Below are 15497 nucleotides of genomic sequence, written 5' to 3'. Positions count from 1 at the left end.
TATTTATTTAAGTTATTTAACGTTACCTGACAGAATAAGCTACAGTCAAGTTAACGTTTGCTCACCTTCACACAGCAGAGGCTGAAGACCAGTTTAATAGTCAACACTTCCGATGAAAACAACTAAAATATTAGCTAGTAAACCAAATAAGAACGGTAGGAAGGTTTCAGCATCAGACTTCAACACTAAAGTATGGACTTCCCATCCACTACAATACAATACTTTAAAGTTCATCGTCATAACGCTCATGTGAACGGCTCTGAGGTGTCTGACTCCTTCTTTATTGGTTCCTTGGCTTGACTGTTGTTGTCCGACCCGGGCTGTCTGCGTTGTACCTCTCTCTCTCTCTCTCTCTCTCTCTCCCTCTCTCTCTCTCTCTCTCTCTCTCTCCCTCTCTCTCTCCCTCTCTCTCTCTCTCTCTCTTTCTCTCTCTCTCTCTCTCTCCCTCTCTCTCTCTCTCTCCCTCTCTCTCTCTCTCTCTCTCTCTCTCTCCCTCTCTCTCTCTCTCTCTCTCTCTCTCCCTCTCTCTCTCTCTTCCTCAGTGTCGGCTCGGTGTTGTTCAGTGTGGTCATACCCTTCTGTGTGTGTTTGTTTTGTGCTTCTCTGTCTCCCGGCTTGTTGCAGATATGTGACTGAGTTTGTGGACCTGGGTAATGTGTCAGCCTTAAGGACGTTCAGGGTGCTGAGAGCGCTCAAAACCATCTCGGTCATCCCAGGTGAGGAAGCGAACGCAGGGGAGTGAATATCAAACGCACCCTTCCTGCCTGAACCTCTGGAAGAACTAAATCATTGGCTGTGCCTGAAAGCTCACACTGCATACTACCTACTGAATAGTATGCAATACGAACAGACATGCTATCTACGATTAGCATAAACTACCAAAACACATACTATGTATTAGATAGTATGCAGAAGGAATACGCTGCTGTCTTCCTGATCTGATTGGTTGTGAGTGGACATCAGAGGTTTACCGAATGACAACTTTTGACAAAAGGACTCTTGACAGAAAGCCAAACAATGATATGGGATGCTGTCTAAGTAAAAATAGCTCTAAATGCTATTTTACTTCAGTTCATATTATTCTTAATCTAGTTCAGAATTGGATTTTTGATAACGCTTTACAATGGCCTCATTCCAGTGTATTAACCAGCGTATTAAGTGATGCAAAATAAATATAGTCCAGTACACAATAGCTTTATTAAGTTCCAACTTAATAAAATGTACAATTAGATAATATATTTCATCCCTGAGGGGAAATTAGGTTCAACAATTTCAGCAACAAAGAATAAAGGTGTAGGTTGGTGAACAAAGAGTAAATAAGGTAATAAATAATATATATAAAATTAAATGGCAATAAAATGTTTCTTCACAATTGCTAAAACAGAATTTGCATTAGCATGGCTACTGGCAGATTTACAAATCTACAGATGTCACAAAAAATCAGTCCTGCGCAGGGAGTTAATGTGCAAAATGTGCAAACAGGCATCTTTGTTCATTTGCATATTTTAACAGTTTTAACAGTTTTAACAGTCATGATACAATCATGAAAAGATTTTGGGTGGTAGGCTACTAGCACAGTGCTAACACCATGCTAACAAAATATTACGGTATTTTTCCATAGGTTAATACAATGCAACAAGGCCATTGCTAAGTGTTACCTGTTTCTTTTTGTGGATCAGTCAAGTTCTTGGATTCAAGCCTCATATGTCAAGAAGAAAGTTGTTTTATTTTATGATGAAAAGGTATTTTAACCTTAAAGGAATACCTCATTATTTTGACATTTAATCTAGTTATTTGTCTTCACTACACAGTTGTCACATTCTGTAAAAATGATTTAGCATCGTTATTATTCATGGGAAGCTAACACTGCTAGCCATGATGCTAATAATGCTAACAAGCCATTTTTATGGGATACTTAAAACAAATAAAGAAACGTTTTTCCTCCACAATGTGACAAATATCTCGTGAAGAAAAGTAAGACCAAAATTCAAAATGTCAAAATGTTTCTTTAAACTCCGACGCTGGCTAGCCTCTGTATGTTTCCACTCTGCATGTTAGCATGCAGCAGTAACCGCGCTGTTAGCATGTCTTAAACATGCTATAGCTACATATTCATAGCATGGTAGTGGCCATGTTATAACCATGTCTTAAACATGTTATAACTACATAGTTAACACAGTAGCAGCAACATTATAACAGTGTCGTAAGCATGTTATAACTGCAGCTATAATCATAAACATAACCACGCTAATCATTCATTAGCTTACAGACGCTCCCATTGTAACAAGAAAGTTTTGGATGCGAGATGGAAATGTTCATCAAATCGTTGGGTGGCGTCTGTTTCCAATGAATTAACTAAAGCAACAAAAATTGTTTTCAATTGAAAAAATAATGAAAGAAACACATTAGTTTTGTTTCTTTGATTGAATTTGGTAAATTTGGCTTATGACAGTCAGCTTGTCTGCATTTGTTGTGTTTTTTGTTCCTGTTGTTCTCACCATATGTTTGTGTGTGTGTGTGTGTGTGTGTGTGTGTGTGTATGGCTTTGTTGTGTTGTTATCTGAATGTTATCGGGGGTGTTTCAGTCTGATTTGTTTGATTTTGTTTTTGACGAAGACCTTTTTTTCCACAGTGACAACATTTTGAAAAACGTACAGCTGCTGTCAGATGAAAACCTTGAATTACCAAAGAGTCTGTTCTATCAGGAATGAATGAATTAATCAGTACAGCTTTTGCAATGAGTTTTGAATGGGTTTCTGTTGGAAGAAACTCTTAAATACCAAATTTGGAGAGAAGAGGTTTTCACCCAACAGCAGAGTTATATTTCGAATTCTGTTTTTCCTGTTCTAAACTATTCTTTCTGTAATCTTTTCACTGCAACCTTAATCTTTACTGATGAATGATAAAATGATTTAAGACTGGTTACCGAGACATGGACAAGCCAACTGGAGATATCTGTTCATACACTTTATACTAACTTTCTCAAAATCATCGTTGTGCTGAGATCAACTGAGCCAGGACCACTTGCTTCTAATTGACTTCCAAACAGCTTCCAATACACATTGCATGGGTAATCCAATACCATCAATTTGGCACAGTTTCACCCCAAAGAATCAGAATCAGAATCCTTTTATTGGCCAAGTATATTTGCACATACAATTTATGAATTTAGCTTAGTGGTTGCTTGTGTACTTTGTTAAAAAACAGAAAGAATATAACACAATATAATTCAATAAAAACAGTATATAAAAACAGTATATATATAAAACAGTATATAAAAAAACAAATAGAAACAGCAGAAGAAAAAGATAAGATCAGAATCAAATACAGAATAGTTATGTTTTTCAGTTGAACATGCTAATTGCCAGAAAGACTTTTATTTTGAAGTGTAGTTCTGCTGCCTTGTCACAAATGACACAATTTAAAAGCTGATAAGGCAAATTAAATAGTATTTACGAATGTGCCACATCATGAAAGTCTTCTTCAGGTGTTACGAATGTGTTAGAAACTGTAGTTGATGTACGATGTGCTGTGGAAGTCCAGCTCTCGATCTCGCATGTCATCCCATTAAAGTAGACAAAATTTAATCAAACTTAAAATTTGATCAAACTTAATTTCAGAATAATGTGTTTGAAAACCCAGGATAAGGCCTAATCCATGTCGAGGAAACCGGTCTGAAGGAACCATGGTGCATAAAGATGGCTGCTGTCTGGTTTGACACCATAACCTGGGTCACATTTCTTCTTCTTCTGCTTCTAAAAAAACTGCTGGAAAATAACTGTTATCTGACATTATTTGATTAGCTAATAAAACTTTGGGGTCTTGGTCAGGTTTAGTCTTACAAAAACCTTTAACCCCGTGGACTAGACTTGGGTTTGGACAGAAATATTTGGGTTGAGGCGGGCTCAAATTCTACCTACATTCTACATGCGGGGTGTGTGTTGCACCATGGGATGAGGCAGGAAGACCGGATGATGATGTCAGTCCAGGAGGCCGCCATCTTTTATGCAACCGATCCACTGATTAGCTGAATGAAGGCTTGAACTGGTTCCAGTCTGATATATTTGTGACCCAACATGGAAAAACAGCCACATTGTGGGAGACAGGTGTTTTGTTCTTCATAGATTATTAATCTTTGCATTAAGTTTTAAAATGTCATGTTACATAAAAGGAGACAATGTTAGAATTATTAGTTATTGAATCAAAAAAGTGTGTTTTAACTTTTTCTGAAGTGGAATGGGTCTCCTGTGAAGTGAAATGAGCTTGGGTTCATGGCGTTCGGTCACATTTACACACATCATCTGGTGTGTTTGTTGGATCTGTGTGTGTGTGTGTGTGTGTGTGTGTGTGTGTGTGTGTGTGTAAATCTGCGCGCCCCGCAGGCCTGAAGACCATCGTGGGCGCTCTGATCCAGTCTGTGAAGAAGCTGGCGGACGTGATGATCCTGACCGTCTTCTGCCTCAGCGTGTTCGCGCTCATCGGCCTGCAGCTGTTCATGGGGAACCTGCGGCAGAAGTGCGTCCGCAGCACGGCGCACTGCGTCAACGGCAGCCTGCCCGCCAACGTCTCCTTCTACTGCAACAACAAGACCTGGGCCTCGCTGAAGGACTTCATCAACGACGAGGGTGAGGAGCTGAAACATCGCTATCTATCAAGGGAAACATTGCGCTTTTGTTTTGTTAAGGGAAACATCGTTAGCTTTAGTATCGAAGATATGAGGCAGGAGGAACATGATGCCTACAACAACAAAATGATAAACAGAACAAGCTTATGACAAATGCTGGCACTTTTTATGTAATAGTAGACATTTAAGTCGCTGGTTTACAAAATTACAACATTTTTACAGACTGGATCCTCTGTATTTTAGAGATATTGAATGATGAACTTCAGGTAATTATTTGTTGCATTTTGGAAACAAAGGTGCTCTGGTGTGATTAGCTCAGTCTGGCTTTGCTGACATTTTCAGAGCTCAATTTTATTTGAAACTAGGCTCTTAATGTTCTCAAATCACTCGTTAGCTAACAGGGAAATGTGGATGATAAGGAGCTGAAGACAGTCCTGAAACAAAATGGCAGCTCTGGTTTGGAAACTGTATTTAGTGTGGACTTCCTATAGCTGAAGCAAAGTGTTACCATGCGTTCACACTGTGAGCGACTTGGTCGATGAGTCGCTCTGTTCTGACTGATTGTGGGCGGGGCCAGAGGCTCCGATTGGATCTATGTAGCGGTCTGCAGATACAAAGATTTGAACAGGCGAAACGGGTTTTTGCTGCTTTGGTATTGCCTTTCATAATGTTACGTCATTTTAATGAGTTAACACAGCTAGCTAGGAAGCGCTAATTAGGTAGCATGAATCGAAAATAATCTGAAAAACTCAATAAAATGACTTAAGTTCTCAGCATCGAGCCAACGATGGATCAGCTGTTCTCCAAGCTCTCTGAGTCGTTTCTTCTGGTCGTCTTTCAAAATAAAAGTTTGAAGAAAGAACTGAAGCTTTGAACGGCTTGAATCAACTTCTCCTCCATGTTGAACTGTTGATCATGAAACTAAATCACATCAGCGGGGAAAACAAGGAAGAAGAAATCTGATTGGCTGTTGACGGCCGATCACGGTGAAAAGTTCAGCCTGTTGAGCATCCAATCATCAGCTGAGTTCCCCGGGTCGCTCAGTGAATATAGGAGAAGAGATGAGGTTCTCTACTGTTACTATGGGAACAATGAGTCTATTTTCATGTCACTGTTCCAAAGCAGAGTTTCAGTTACAGCAGTAAGCAGGAAGATAAAGAACTAAAGTGACGTTTTTATTGATAAAAAGCTTCATTTCTGCTCTGGTTAGAGAAGAGGCAGTGAGATGTAATGGAGGCTGTGACAGCAGAACAGGACAGGCTTCCAGTATATTCTGTACAGTGTGTGTGTGTGTGTGTGTGTGTGTGTGTGTGTGTGAGACGTGCTGCGATGGTGACTGGTGTTCCCTAAATGGACTGGACAATGTCATGTTGGCACTGTAGTTACTACTGACGTCAATGAGGACACACACACACACACACACACACACACACACACACACACACACACACTCATACACACACTCATACACACGTGTTGTCAGGGACATGATTTGTCTAAAGGCCCACACAGCAGTTCAACAAGGCAGTTTCCAGGCACATACATACAAGAAGTGACACACACACACACACACACACACACACATACACACACACACACACACACACACACACACACACACACACACACGCACACACAGAGGTTATGCAGGGTCAGTTGGTATATACAGTACATGACATGACAGGCTTGTTGACCAAGGAACATAATATAGGATGTGTGGACATTACACACACACACTCTCACACACACACACACACACACACACACATACAAATATATACACACACCTAGCAGCAAGACCCACATATATGCCATATATACTGTCTCACACACACACACACACACACACGAGCAGAACATAAACACATGCAACCTCGCTTGTACAGACATACACACACACACACACACACACACACACACACACACTGGGTGTTGTCATGGCTGCAGGTCAGGGTTAATAAGGAAACTCCATGTCAACAACACTGTCCTGCTTGTAAATCAATTCATAATTAATAATTTTCTTAATGAATTTATCTTCATCTACAAACAAACGGTTTGGAAAAAATAATTTGCTGCCTGAAATTCATCCGGCAAAATTTGAAAAACAATAATGATTCTGTTCTTCTCTTCTCCTTTCTTGTTCTTCACTTTATCTTCTTCTTCTCTTGTTTTCTTCTCATTTCTGTTCTTCTGTTCTCTTCTTGTCTCTTATTTTCTTCTCTTTTCTTCTCTCCTCTCCTCTTCTGTCCTCTTCTCTACTCTTCTCTTTTCTCCTCTTCTCTTTCCTTTATTTTCTTCTCTTCTCTTGCTTTCTTCTCATTTCTTCTCCTCTTCTTATTTTTCACAACTGATGCCCCGAGTTAAATGAAGGTGATAGATAGATAGATAGATAGATAGATAGATAGATAGATAGATAGATAGATAGATAGATAGATAGTTGGACCAATGACTATGTGAATAAATAAGAATGAAAGTCCAGCTCACTCCTCCCTGTGTTGAGCCTCTCTGCCTGTTCCACAGTGCGGACAGACAGCAGATAAGACTGGAGAGTAGGGTTAGTGTGTGTGTGTGTTTCTGTGTGTGTGTGTGTGTGTGTGTGTGTGTGTGTGTGAAGCTGGAGGCAGTTGAAGTGGCGTGGAGCCGTCATTGGCTGCTCTCACCGAGCCTGTGTGACAGAAGAGCCGATGCTGGAGGTCTGCTTCCTTTCTACCATCTGCAGTTCTGTTCTGTTCTGTTCCTCCACACTGTTCTGATACTGTCTGATCACATCTGCAGTTTGATTTCTTTGGTCTGAACCAGAGAGGAAAAACTGACTTTGTTGTATTTTTGTATTTGGTTTGTTTAGGTTCACACTGACCAATCACAAGCCAACCAGGGCTTGGAAACAAAAGTCACATGACTCACAAGCAGCTTGTTTATTGGTAGCCCTGTTGGGACTGGCACTACACTATGTGGGTGCCAGTCCCGGGTCCTTCAGTCAAAAGATCTCTGTTTTAAAATTTGTCCTGCACTTTGACAAGGTGCCAGACAGGTTTCCACACCGAATTTTGCAAATCTCACAGGCTTTCTGACGTCCTCGAACCCTTTTCTGTTACAAGAGTAAATCATATTGCTGGAAAAAAAACAAAACACCTGTTGCATCTGGTCAGTGTGTGAAAACCACAGATGCAACAGTGTTTTTTTTCCAGCGGCCAGAGGGGGCAGCAAAGAGCACGATTTCCAGCTCGCCGCACAGGGAAGAGGCGTAGAAGAAGAGTGGCAGCCATTTCTAAGACATCCGTATGAAAACAACTCAGACAAGCCACACAAAGGTGAGATTTTATACTTTACTGCAAATACTTTCAAACAATATGATTTACTCGTGTAACAGAAAAGGGTTCAAGGAAGCTTGTCAGATCGGATCAGATTTTAAAACGGGTTTTTTAACTGAAGGACTCGGGACCGGCATCCACACAGTGTAGTGCCAGTCCCAACGGGGCGACTGATGGACTTGTCTGTCTCTTCTTCTGTGGTGTTCATACCAGTTCAGAACACATGAAGAAACAGCTGAATATGAGCATCAGTCCAGACTTCATTTTGTTCTGCTAGGCTTTCCGTCTCCTTCTACCCATAATCCCTTGTGTTTCGGGGTGGTTTCCTGTAGTTGGAGTGTCAGTTCTCTTGTTGGAGGACTGAGACTCTCGCTGCCGTCATTTGGTGCCTCCAGAGGTCAAAGGTCATCGTTCTCACCTGGACAAACCAACTGAACTGAAGGAGGAAACACTGCAGAGTTCAGATGAACGGATCTGAACCTGCTGGCTGTGAACGCAGCCTCGGCCTGTTAGAGGTCCTGTTGTCCTGTTCTGTGTCAGTTTGTTCTGTATGACTATTTAAAACCGGCGGGGGCGGGGCTTGGGCTATTTTGAATACAGTAAAGTCTGGGCAGATTTGTCTATGAAGTGCTTTTAACCTACAGATTCATCACACTCATCAGCTTTACGGTGCAAAGGACACGGACACACACACACACACACACACACACACACACACACACACACACACACACACACACACACACACACACACCCTCAGTAATACACATTCTCTCCTTTTTCTCTTTGAAGTGGCACACAGATGAAGATGTAAAAGTCAAAAGTCTATTTGCTGAATTAAGCTGCACTTTTGGAGAAATCAGGTTTTGGTCTCTTTTCAGCTGTTGGAAGTTACTAGAAAAGACTGATATATTTTTTTAATAATAATTTCTAATAATAATAACTGATCTACACAGTTTGTATTCCTTTACTTCTCTCTCTTTAATTCAATATTATTGATTTTTTCATTTGTGCAAATGAACAAAACTTTAAATAACATGAAAACAAGGAAGAAGAAACATGCTACAAATAGAAATGTATAAGGAAAACTTGATTTTTCTAAGCAGTTCCTCTTGAGGAAGGAGCAGTAGATACACTCTCTCAATATCCAAAAGTAGATGTGTATTTATTAGTTTAAAACCATGAAACAAAACCATGAACCAAAGTGCAGCAAGCAGTGAAAAGTGTGACTTTTACAAAGGCTTCATCTGCATGTGACTTCACAGATGAAAAGGAGAAGTGAGTGTTGCATTACCGAGAGTGTGTGTGAATGTGTGTGTGTGTGTGTGTGGGTGTGTGTGTTTATGTTCTTTGCACTGTTCAGCTCTTGGTAACCTACTACTTTACTAAAAGCATTTTCTAGATAAATGTGACCAGACTTGATTGTATTCAAACAGCAGAAGCCAAACCTCAGCCTCTTATACTTTGTACTTTTCATTATTTCCATGTTTATCTAATCCAGACAGACTCCCGGCAGCAGAACATGGCCGACATCACAGCAGCATCACAACGCTGCATTATCTCTATTGTGACTTACCTCTCTTAAAGGGTGAATCCTCCCAAAATAGAGGCCATTCTGACTTTACAGTAATGGGGCATGTCTGGCCCTGCCGCCCCTGCTAATGCACCTTCTATTTATTCATTTCCAGTTTGCTTTGCCATCCATCACATCAAACAAATGTCCCCCGCAGGCCCCCGTATCGACCTCTAAAAGCTGCCGTGAAACCCGAGAGCCGGGCCGCGGCGTTAATCGCGTCGAAGGCTCGGCTCGTCCCATTGGCTGCCGCGAAGAGAACCTCGATGGCGGATCAATGGTGGATGTGCTCGATGCAAAACATTTCCCATCATGTCGTGTTTATTCTGTCTGGTCAGAGCGAGTCGAGGCTCTGACATCAGCGAGGCCCGAACGCCTCCCAACGCCTCCTGGTAGAGCGTTCGGTCAGCTGATGTCACCAGACGACAAACACAGTCCCAGAGTCCGGGCTGATGTTGCCGGGCAACAAAGTTTAGTGCCAGGAAGCAAAACCTGATTCATTTCCAGACTTCTCAGTGAGTTCACATGCAGACTAACGGTTCGATTTTAACCCGGTTAAAGGGACAGTTCACCCAAAAAATAAAATAAAATTCGGTCATTATCCACTCGTCCTCATGCCAGTACAAAATCAGATGAGTGTTTTTTTTTTTAACACAACTCACCAGGAGAAGCTTTCTTCCAAACAATTCCAGTAAATGGAGGCAATTGTTTACTAGCATGAGGATGAGTAGATAATGACCGAATTTTAATTTTTGGGTGAATTATCCCTTTAAGGCAATACTCTACACCCAACTATTGAAACTATTGTGAAACACCTTCATGTGATTGGGGGTGAGCTCATTCTGTGGTTGGACTTTTGTAAATTTCTCCACATTCATTTAAAAATCCATTTAATGCAGGAATTTCAAGGCATTTTGACAACAAATGGCTGGCAGGCTGTGAGTGTGACTCTGAGTGTCTTCCTTTAAAACTCTCCTGAAAATCTGTTTTTTTCAGAAGGCCTTCTTATAATCACTCTACTCTCTTGTATTTGTATTCATTGTGTTTATCTGGCATTTGATGAACTATGAATTTGGTGTGAGTATGGTTTTATCTTCATATTGCTTTCATCATCTTTTGTTTGTGTGAAGCACTTTGCAACATTTGTTTCAAAAAGTGCTATATAAATTAAGTATTATTATTATTATTATAAATTAGACTGCCATGTTTCATATTTTGATTAATATTCGCCCATCAGATCAGGATTCACATCCACCAATAATTCTCCTCGCTCTCTCTCATACTTTTCTCATGTAAATTTATTTACTTTCGTTTTAATCTTGCTGATGAAGTGAGGGAAGCATGGAGTTGTATTTAGGCTGCTGAAATGAAATGAAATAAAAGCAACTCTCTTGCACTTTCCCCTCTGTTATCTCCTCAACTTCCTGTAAAGACAGTTTTCCAGTTTTGTACCAAATCCCATCCAGCAACAAAAACCTTCTCAGATGGGGGTAGCTGAGAAAAAAACCTTCTCAAATATCATGTGGCCTAATATGTACAGTATTTATTTGGGGGGCGTTTGCATGAAAGGACCTTTGGGAAACTCTGCTCTAAAGCTTAAAGATAAGAGTGGTGAACCTCAGGAAATGATTTTGTTTCATTATAAAATCCAGCACTTCCCGTCTCCTCGCTAAGCAGACAGACTGACTGACTAATCTCAGTGTTACCTAAATGGTTCGTGGTTACTTTGAACAAGCGAACAAAGGCACTTCAAAAGTCTTTTTTTTTTTTCTGACAAGGAGCGATGCAGACTCCCAGATGTACTCTATAACAAATGAATGCCCACACATAAAAAAAGAAGCTTAAGTGCTTTCGATGCAGCGAGGCGGTCAGAGCAAAACAAAAGCGGCGCAGAACCTGTGTGTGTTTGTCGAGCGGGGAACTTTGCACGTGTTTCGTCTCAATAAAGAGATCTGAGATACCGTTAAAGGAAGAAGAAGAAGAAGAAGAAGAAGAAGAAGAAGAAGAAGAAGAAGAAGGGTTTCTTTGATGACTCTGAAATGCTGAAAAGCTTTTGTTTCTGCTGACAGCTGAGGTCCATTGAAAAGCATTTAAACCTGTTTCTGGGTACAGGCAGTGAGGAGCGGCGAGAGCATCAAGTCCGTCCGATGTTTTACGCTGGAATGCTGTGTGGTCAGTCGAGTTAAACCCGTGTGGTCTGAATTATGTGTTGAATAACAGGTGAATATTGTACCGCCAGTTCATGAAAATGTCATGGCAACCTGTTGTTTTCTGTTGCTTGTGTCAAACCTCAGCTTCAGATCAGCAGGTTCCTCGTCCCTCGTCCCCACGGAGGCGGTGGAACAACTTCTTGACGGCAGCAACCAGGACTTTCTCAGCACTTCCTGACATTGCTGTAGTGCTTGAGTCTGGTCTTGATCTCGATACTGAGTCCAGTCTTGGTCTTGAGTCCAGTCTTGGCCATGAGTTTGATTTCGGTCTTGAATTTGATCTTCATCTTCAGTCCGATCTCGGCCTTGAGTCCCATATCGGTTTTTAGTTTGATCTCGGTCTTTAGTTTGATTGGTCTTGAGTTTGGTCTCGGTCTTGAGTTTGATCTCAGTCTTGAGTTTGATCTCAGTCTCGAGTTTGATCTCAGTCTTGATTTTGATCTCCATCTTGAGTTTGATCTTGGTCTTGAGTTTGATCTCCATCTTGAGTTTGATCTTGGTCTTGAGTTTGATCTCCATCTTGATTTTGATTTTGGTCTTGAGTTTGATCTCGGTCTTGAGTTTGATCTCAGTCTTGAGTTTGATCTCCATCTTGAGTTTGATATTAGTCTTGAGTTTGATATCAGTCTTGAGTTTGATCTCCATCTTGAGTTTGATCTTGGTCTTGAGTTTGATCTCCATCTTGATTTTGATTTTGGTCTTGAGTTTGATATCAGTCTTGAGTTTGATCTCAGTCTTGAGTTTGATCTCCATCTTGAGTTTGATGTCAGTCTTGAGTTTGATCTCCATCTTGAGTTTGATCTCCATCTTGAGTTTGATCTTGGTCTTGAGTTTGATCTCCATCTTGATTTTGATTTTGGTCTTGAGTTTGATATCAGTCTTGAGTTTGATCTCCATCTTGAGTTTGATCTTGGTCTTGAGTTTGATCTCCATCTTGATTTTGATTTTGGTCTTGAGTTTGATATCAGTCTTGAGTTTGATCTCGGTCTTGAGTCCGGTCTGCAGATCACTTTTCTGGTGTCATGGACTTTTCTCTGTCTCGTACCTATTTTGACTCGGATTTATCTCGGTCTTGTCCAGTATCGGATGTCAACTTGACTTCTTCCCGTCTATCTAAAATTTTTCAAAGATACGTTTTGCTCCACCTGGTCCACCTTCATTTATTTTCTCCTCGGCACTACAAACAATTTTAGGGATTACAGCTGTCTGTCGTATGTAACAGTTCTCAAATCGATTAGTCAAAATCCTATGCATTAATTAGTTCGATGTTGAAGGGTAAAGTACAGAGTTCTTAGATAGATCTACATCTCTGTTCATTCTTAAGAAACTCTAAGCATTCTTCTTAAATTTGGAAATAAATGTACACTGTTTATTGCCTATTTTTGTCTTGAATAGAAGAAGCTCTGGTCTCGGCCTGACCCGCTTTGGAATCGGTCTGGATTCGAACTCGACTGGACCTGGTCTTGGAATCGACTTGAACTTAACTAAGGTGGTCTTGACTATAGCCTTGCTTCCTGGTCTTTGTCTAGAAATGACAACTCTTCATGCCAACAAGTTGGACAGCGAGGTGGAAAGGGTTCTCAAATATTTTCATATCAATGAATAAATAGGTACACATAGGGCATGAATCCCCCGTTTGATCCGATTTTCTCTTAGGCGTCGCCCCTTTGAGAAGAAGTGTCCTTGAGCAAGACGCTGAATCCCTGCCAGCTGTTGTTTTATTCTGGCTGCAGATGTGCATTAAAAGCATTTGAACTCATTGTGGCTGATAACTTTTGTTCCGGAGTCTGTTTAGAGAGGAGGTGAAGTACCTGATGTTTTAGTGTATTAATGTACTTGGAAATGGCTTATGGTCAGTCTTTATGGGTGGTGAATTAACTGTTGAATGAACGCTCAGCAAACCACGGTTTCCGTAATGGTTTGGTTTTATGGATATGGCTCTCTGCTCAGCAGGTGTTTAACCAGCCGTGAAATATACACGAGCTGAATCTGATGTGATGCAGGAACTTTGTATTGATCCTGCTGTAACAGACAGACTGGGAACCGAGCAGAAACTAATACAGCAGCTTCAGAAAAAAGTTAGTTGGTATTTGAGAGGCTTGGGGTTGTAGAAAGGTTTTTTTTTGTGTTTTTTTTAATATTGTTAAGGTGAGACACTGTTGTACCTGAAACTCCATCCTGATATCTACACATTTAGCATTTTGTAACTTTGATAATAAAGGTTTTACACTATTATCATCATTATTATTAGTAGTAGTTGTAGTAGTAGTACAAATGAAGAATAAAACCTGGAAGAAAAAATCATATTGCTCTATAACAACAACAACAACAACAACAACAACAATAATATCAAATATAGAAGACAAAATGTTACCTGTCATGTTACCTGTTGTTATCTCATAATAATCTGATGAATCTAATAACCAAATGTTACAGTTCTTAAACTTTTTCAGTCCGGGATCCAAATGACAAATGAAGAGTTCATTTCTAAAAGGATATTTATCCCCTTTTTTTTTTTTTATATCCAGATGTTCATCCTTCATTATCTCTAGCATATACACTATAGGATCACATCAGTGTATTATCAATTTGTGTTAATTTTGTGTTTAATTTTGTAAAAGAATGTGTCACTTATCTTAAAAGGTGTGTGGACCTAACAGAAGTATTCCCCTGACCCGTTTTGGGTCTCTAACCATAGTTTAAGGAACCAGGACCTAAAACTGAATTTTCTTTTTTTTTTTTAGACAACTTCTACAAGGTGGAGGGAGCCAAGGATGCCTTAATCTGTGGGAACAGCAGCGACGCAGGGTGAGTCAACGTTTTCATTCATGAGGCTTTTGAGTGACATTTTCACAGAAGACAATAGAACTTTTTCCACAGTAGAACCGCTGCTGTTCTTCAGCTGAACTGGTTCAACTGTTGTGATGTGTGGAGCTGTGTGGATGTGAAGCAGCTCTACGAACCAGTAGTCCCTTAAAATAACCTTACATTTTCATTAACTGACATGAATTCACCCCTTAATACATGCAGAATCCCCTTAAAATGAATTAAGGGAGTTATTAATGGAGGAGATCCCATTGAAACCTCCTTAAACACCCCTTAATCTTGACTCCTTATTTTTTAATTTAAAAATCCCTTAATTATGTCTCTGTGAATCAACCCATGATTAAATCCCTTATAAACCCATGATACTAACCTTAGCCTACTTTTTTAAAGCTGCTATTTCTAATGGATAATTAATGTTTATGTAATGGAGAAATTAAGGACATTTCAGGGATGAAATGAAGGGGTTTGATTTCGTAGTGCGGGGTGTTTTAGAAAAAAACCCAAAACTGAATCCTCCCATGGATAAAGGTTAAAAGAGAATTTCATAAGAATGTTTTGTTAATGATGTTGCGTGTGCTTCATGCCGATGATACGGCGCACTGTGGTTATGCGTTGGGATTTGTGTTTTGCCGCGGCTGTTGTTCGATTACAAATACCTGTCATGTGGTTGCTGTTTGCCAACCCAGATGGCTGTGAAATGATGTAATGGAGAGATATTAATATTCTGCAGCAGTCATGTTTCCAGAGAGATTTGAGCAAAGGGTCACGACCCTCATACCCTCGGTTCGACGCTTGAAGTCGACTTAAGGGTCTTGTCTAAAATCCCTCTCCGTCTCTCCAGCAGGGATTGCCGACATGTGAGTGATTGCCTGATAAGAGATTGTCCTGGGTGAAATGTCGTGATGAGAGATTGGGAGCCCGAATCCGATGTGCAGATCTATTATTTTCATTTC

General features: G+C 40.4%; 1 protein-coding gene across 1 annotated transcript in view; it reads left to right on the top strand.

Moving 5' to 3' along the window:
* The window catches only part of scn5lab (sodium channel, voltage gated, type V-like, alpha b), a 167931-nt gene that overhangs the window by 27360 nt on the left and 125074 nt on the right, over positions 1–15497 (top strand). The window contains 3 exon segments of the mRNA XM_078291518.1: positions 625–716; positions 4383–4625; positions 14463–14526. Coding sequence (XP_078147644.1) covers positions 625–716; positions 4383–4625; positions 14463–14526 — 399 coding nt within the window.

Source organism: Centroberyx gerrardi, chromosome 22, assembly GCF_048128805.1.
Source record: "Centroberyx gerrardi isolate f3 chromosome 22, fCenGer3.hap1.cur.20231027, whole genome shotgun sequence".
NCBI lineage: Eukaryota > Metazoa > Chordata > Actinopteri > Beryciformes > Berycidae > Centroberyx > Centroberyx gerrardi.
Note: the sequence above shows the minus strand (reverse complement) of the source record. Positions and strands in the feature narration are given on the sequence as shown.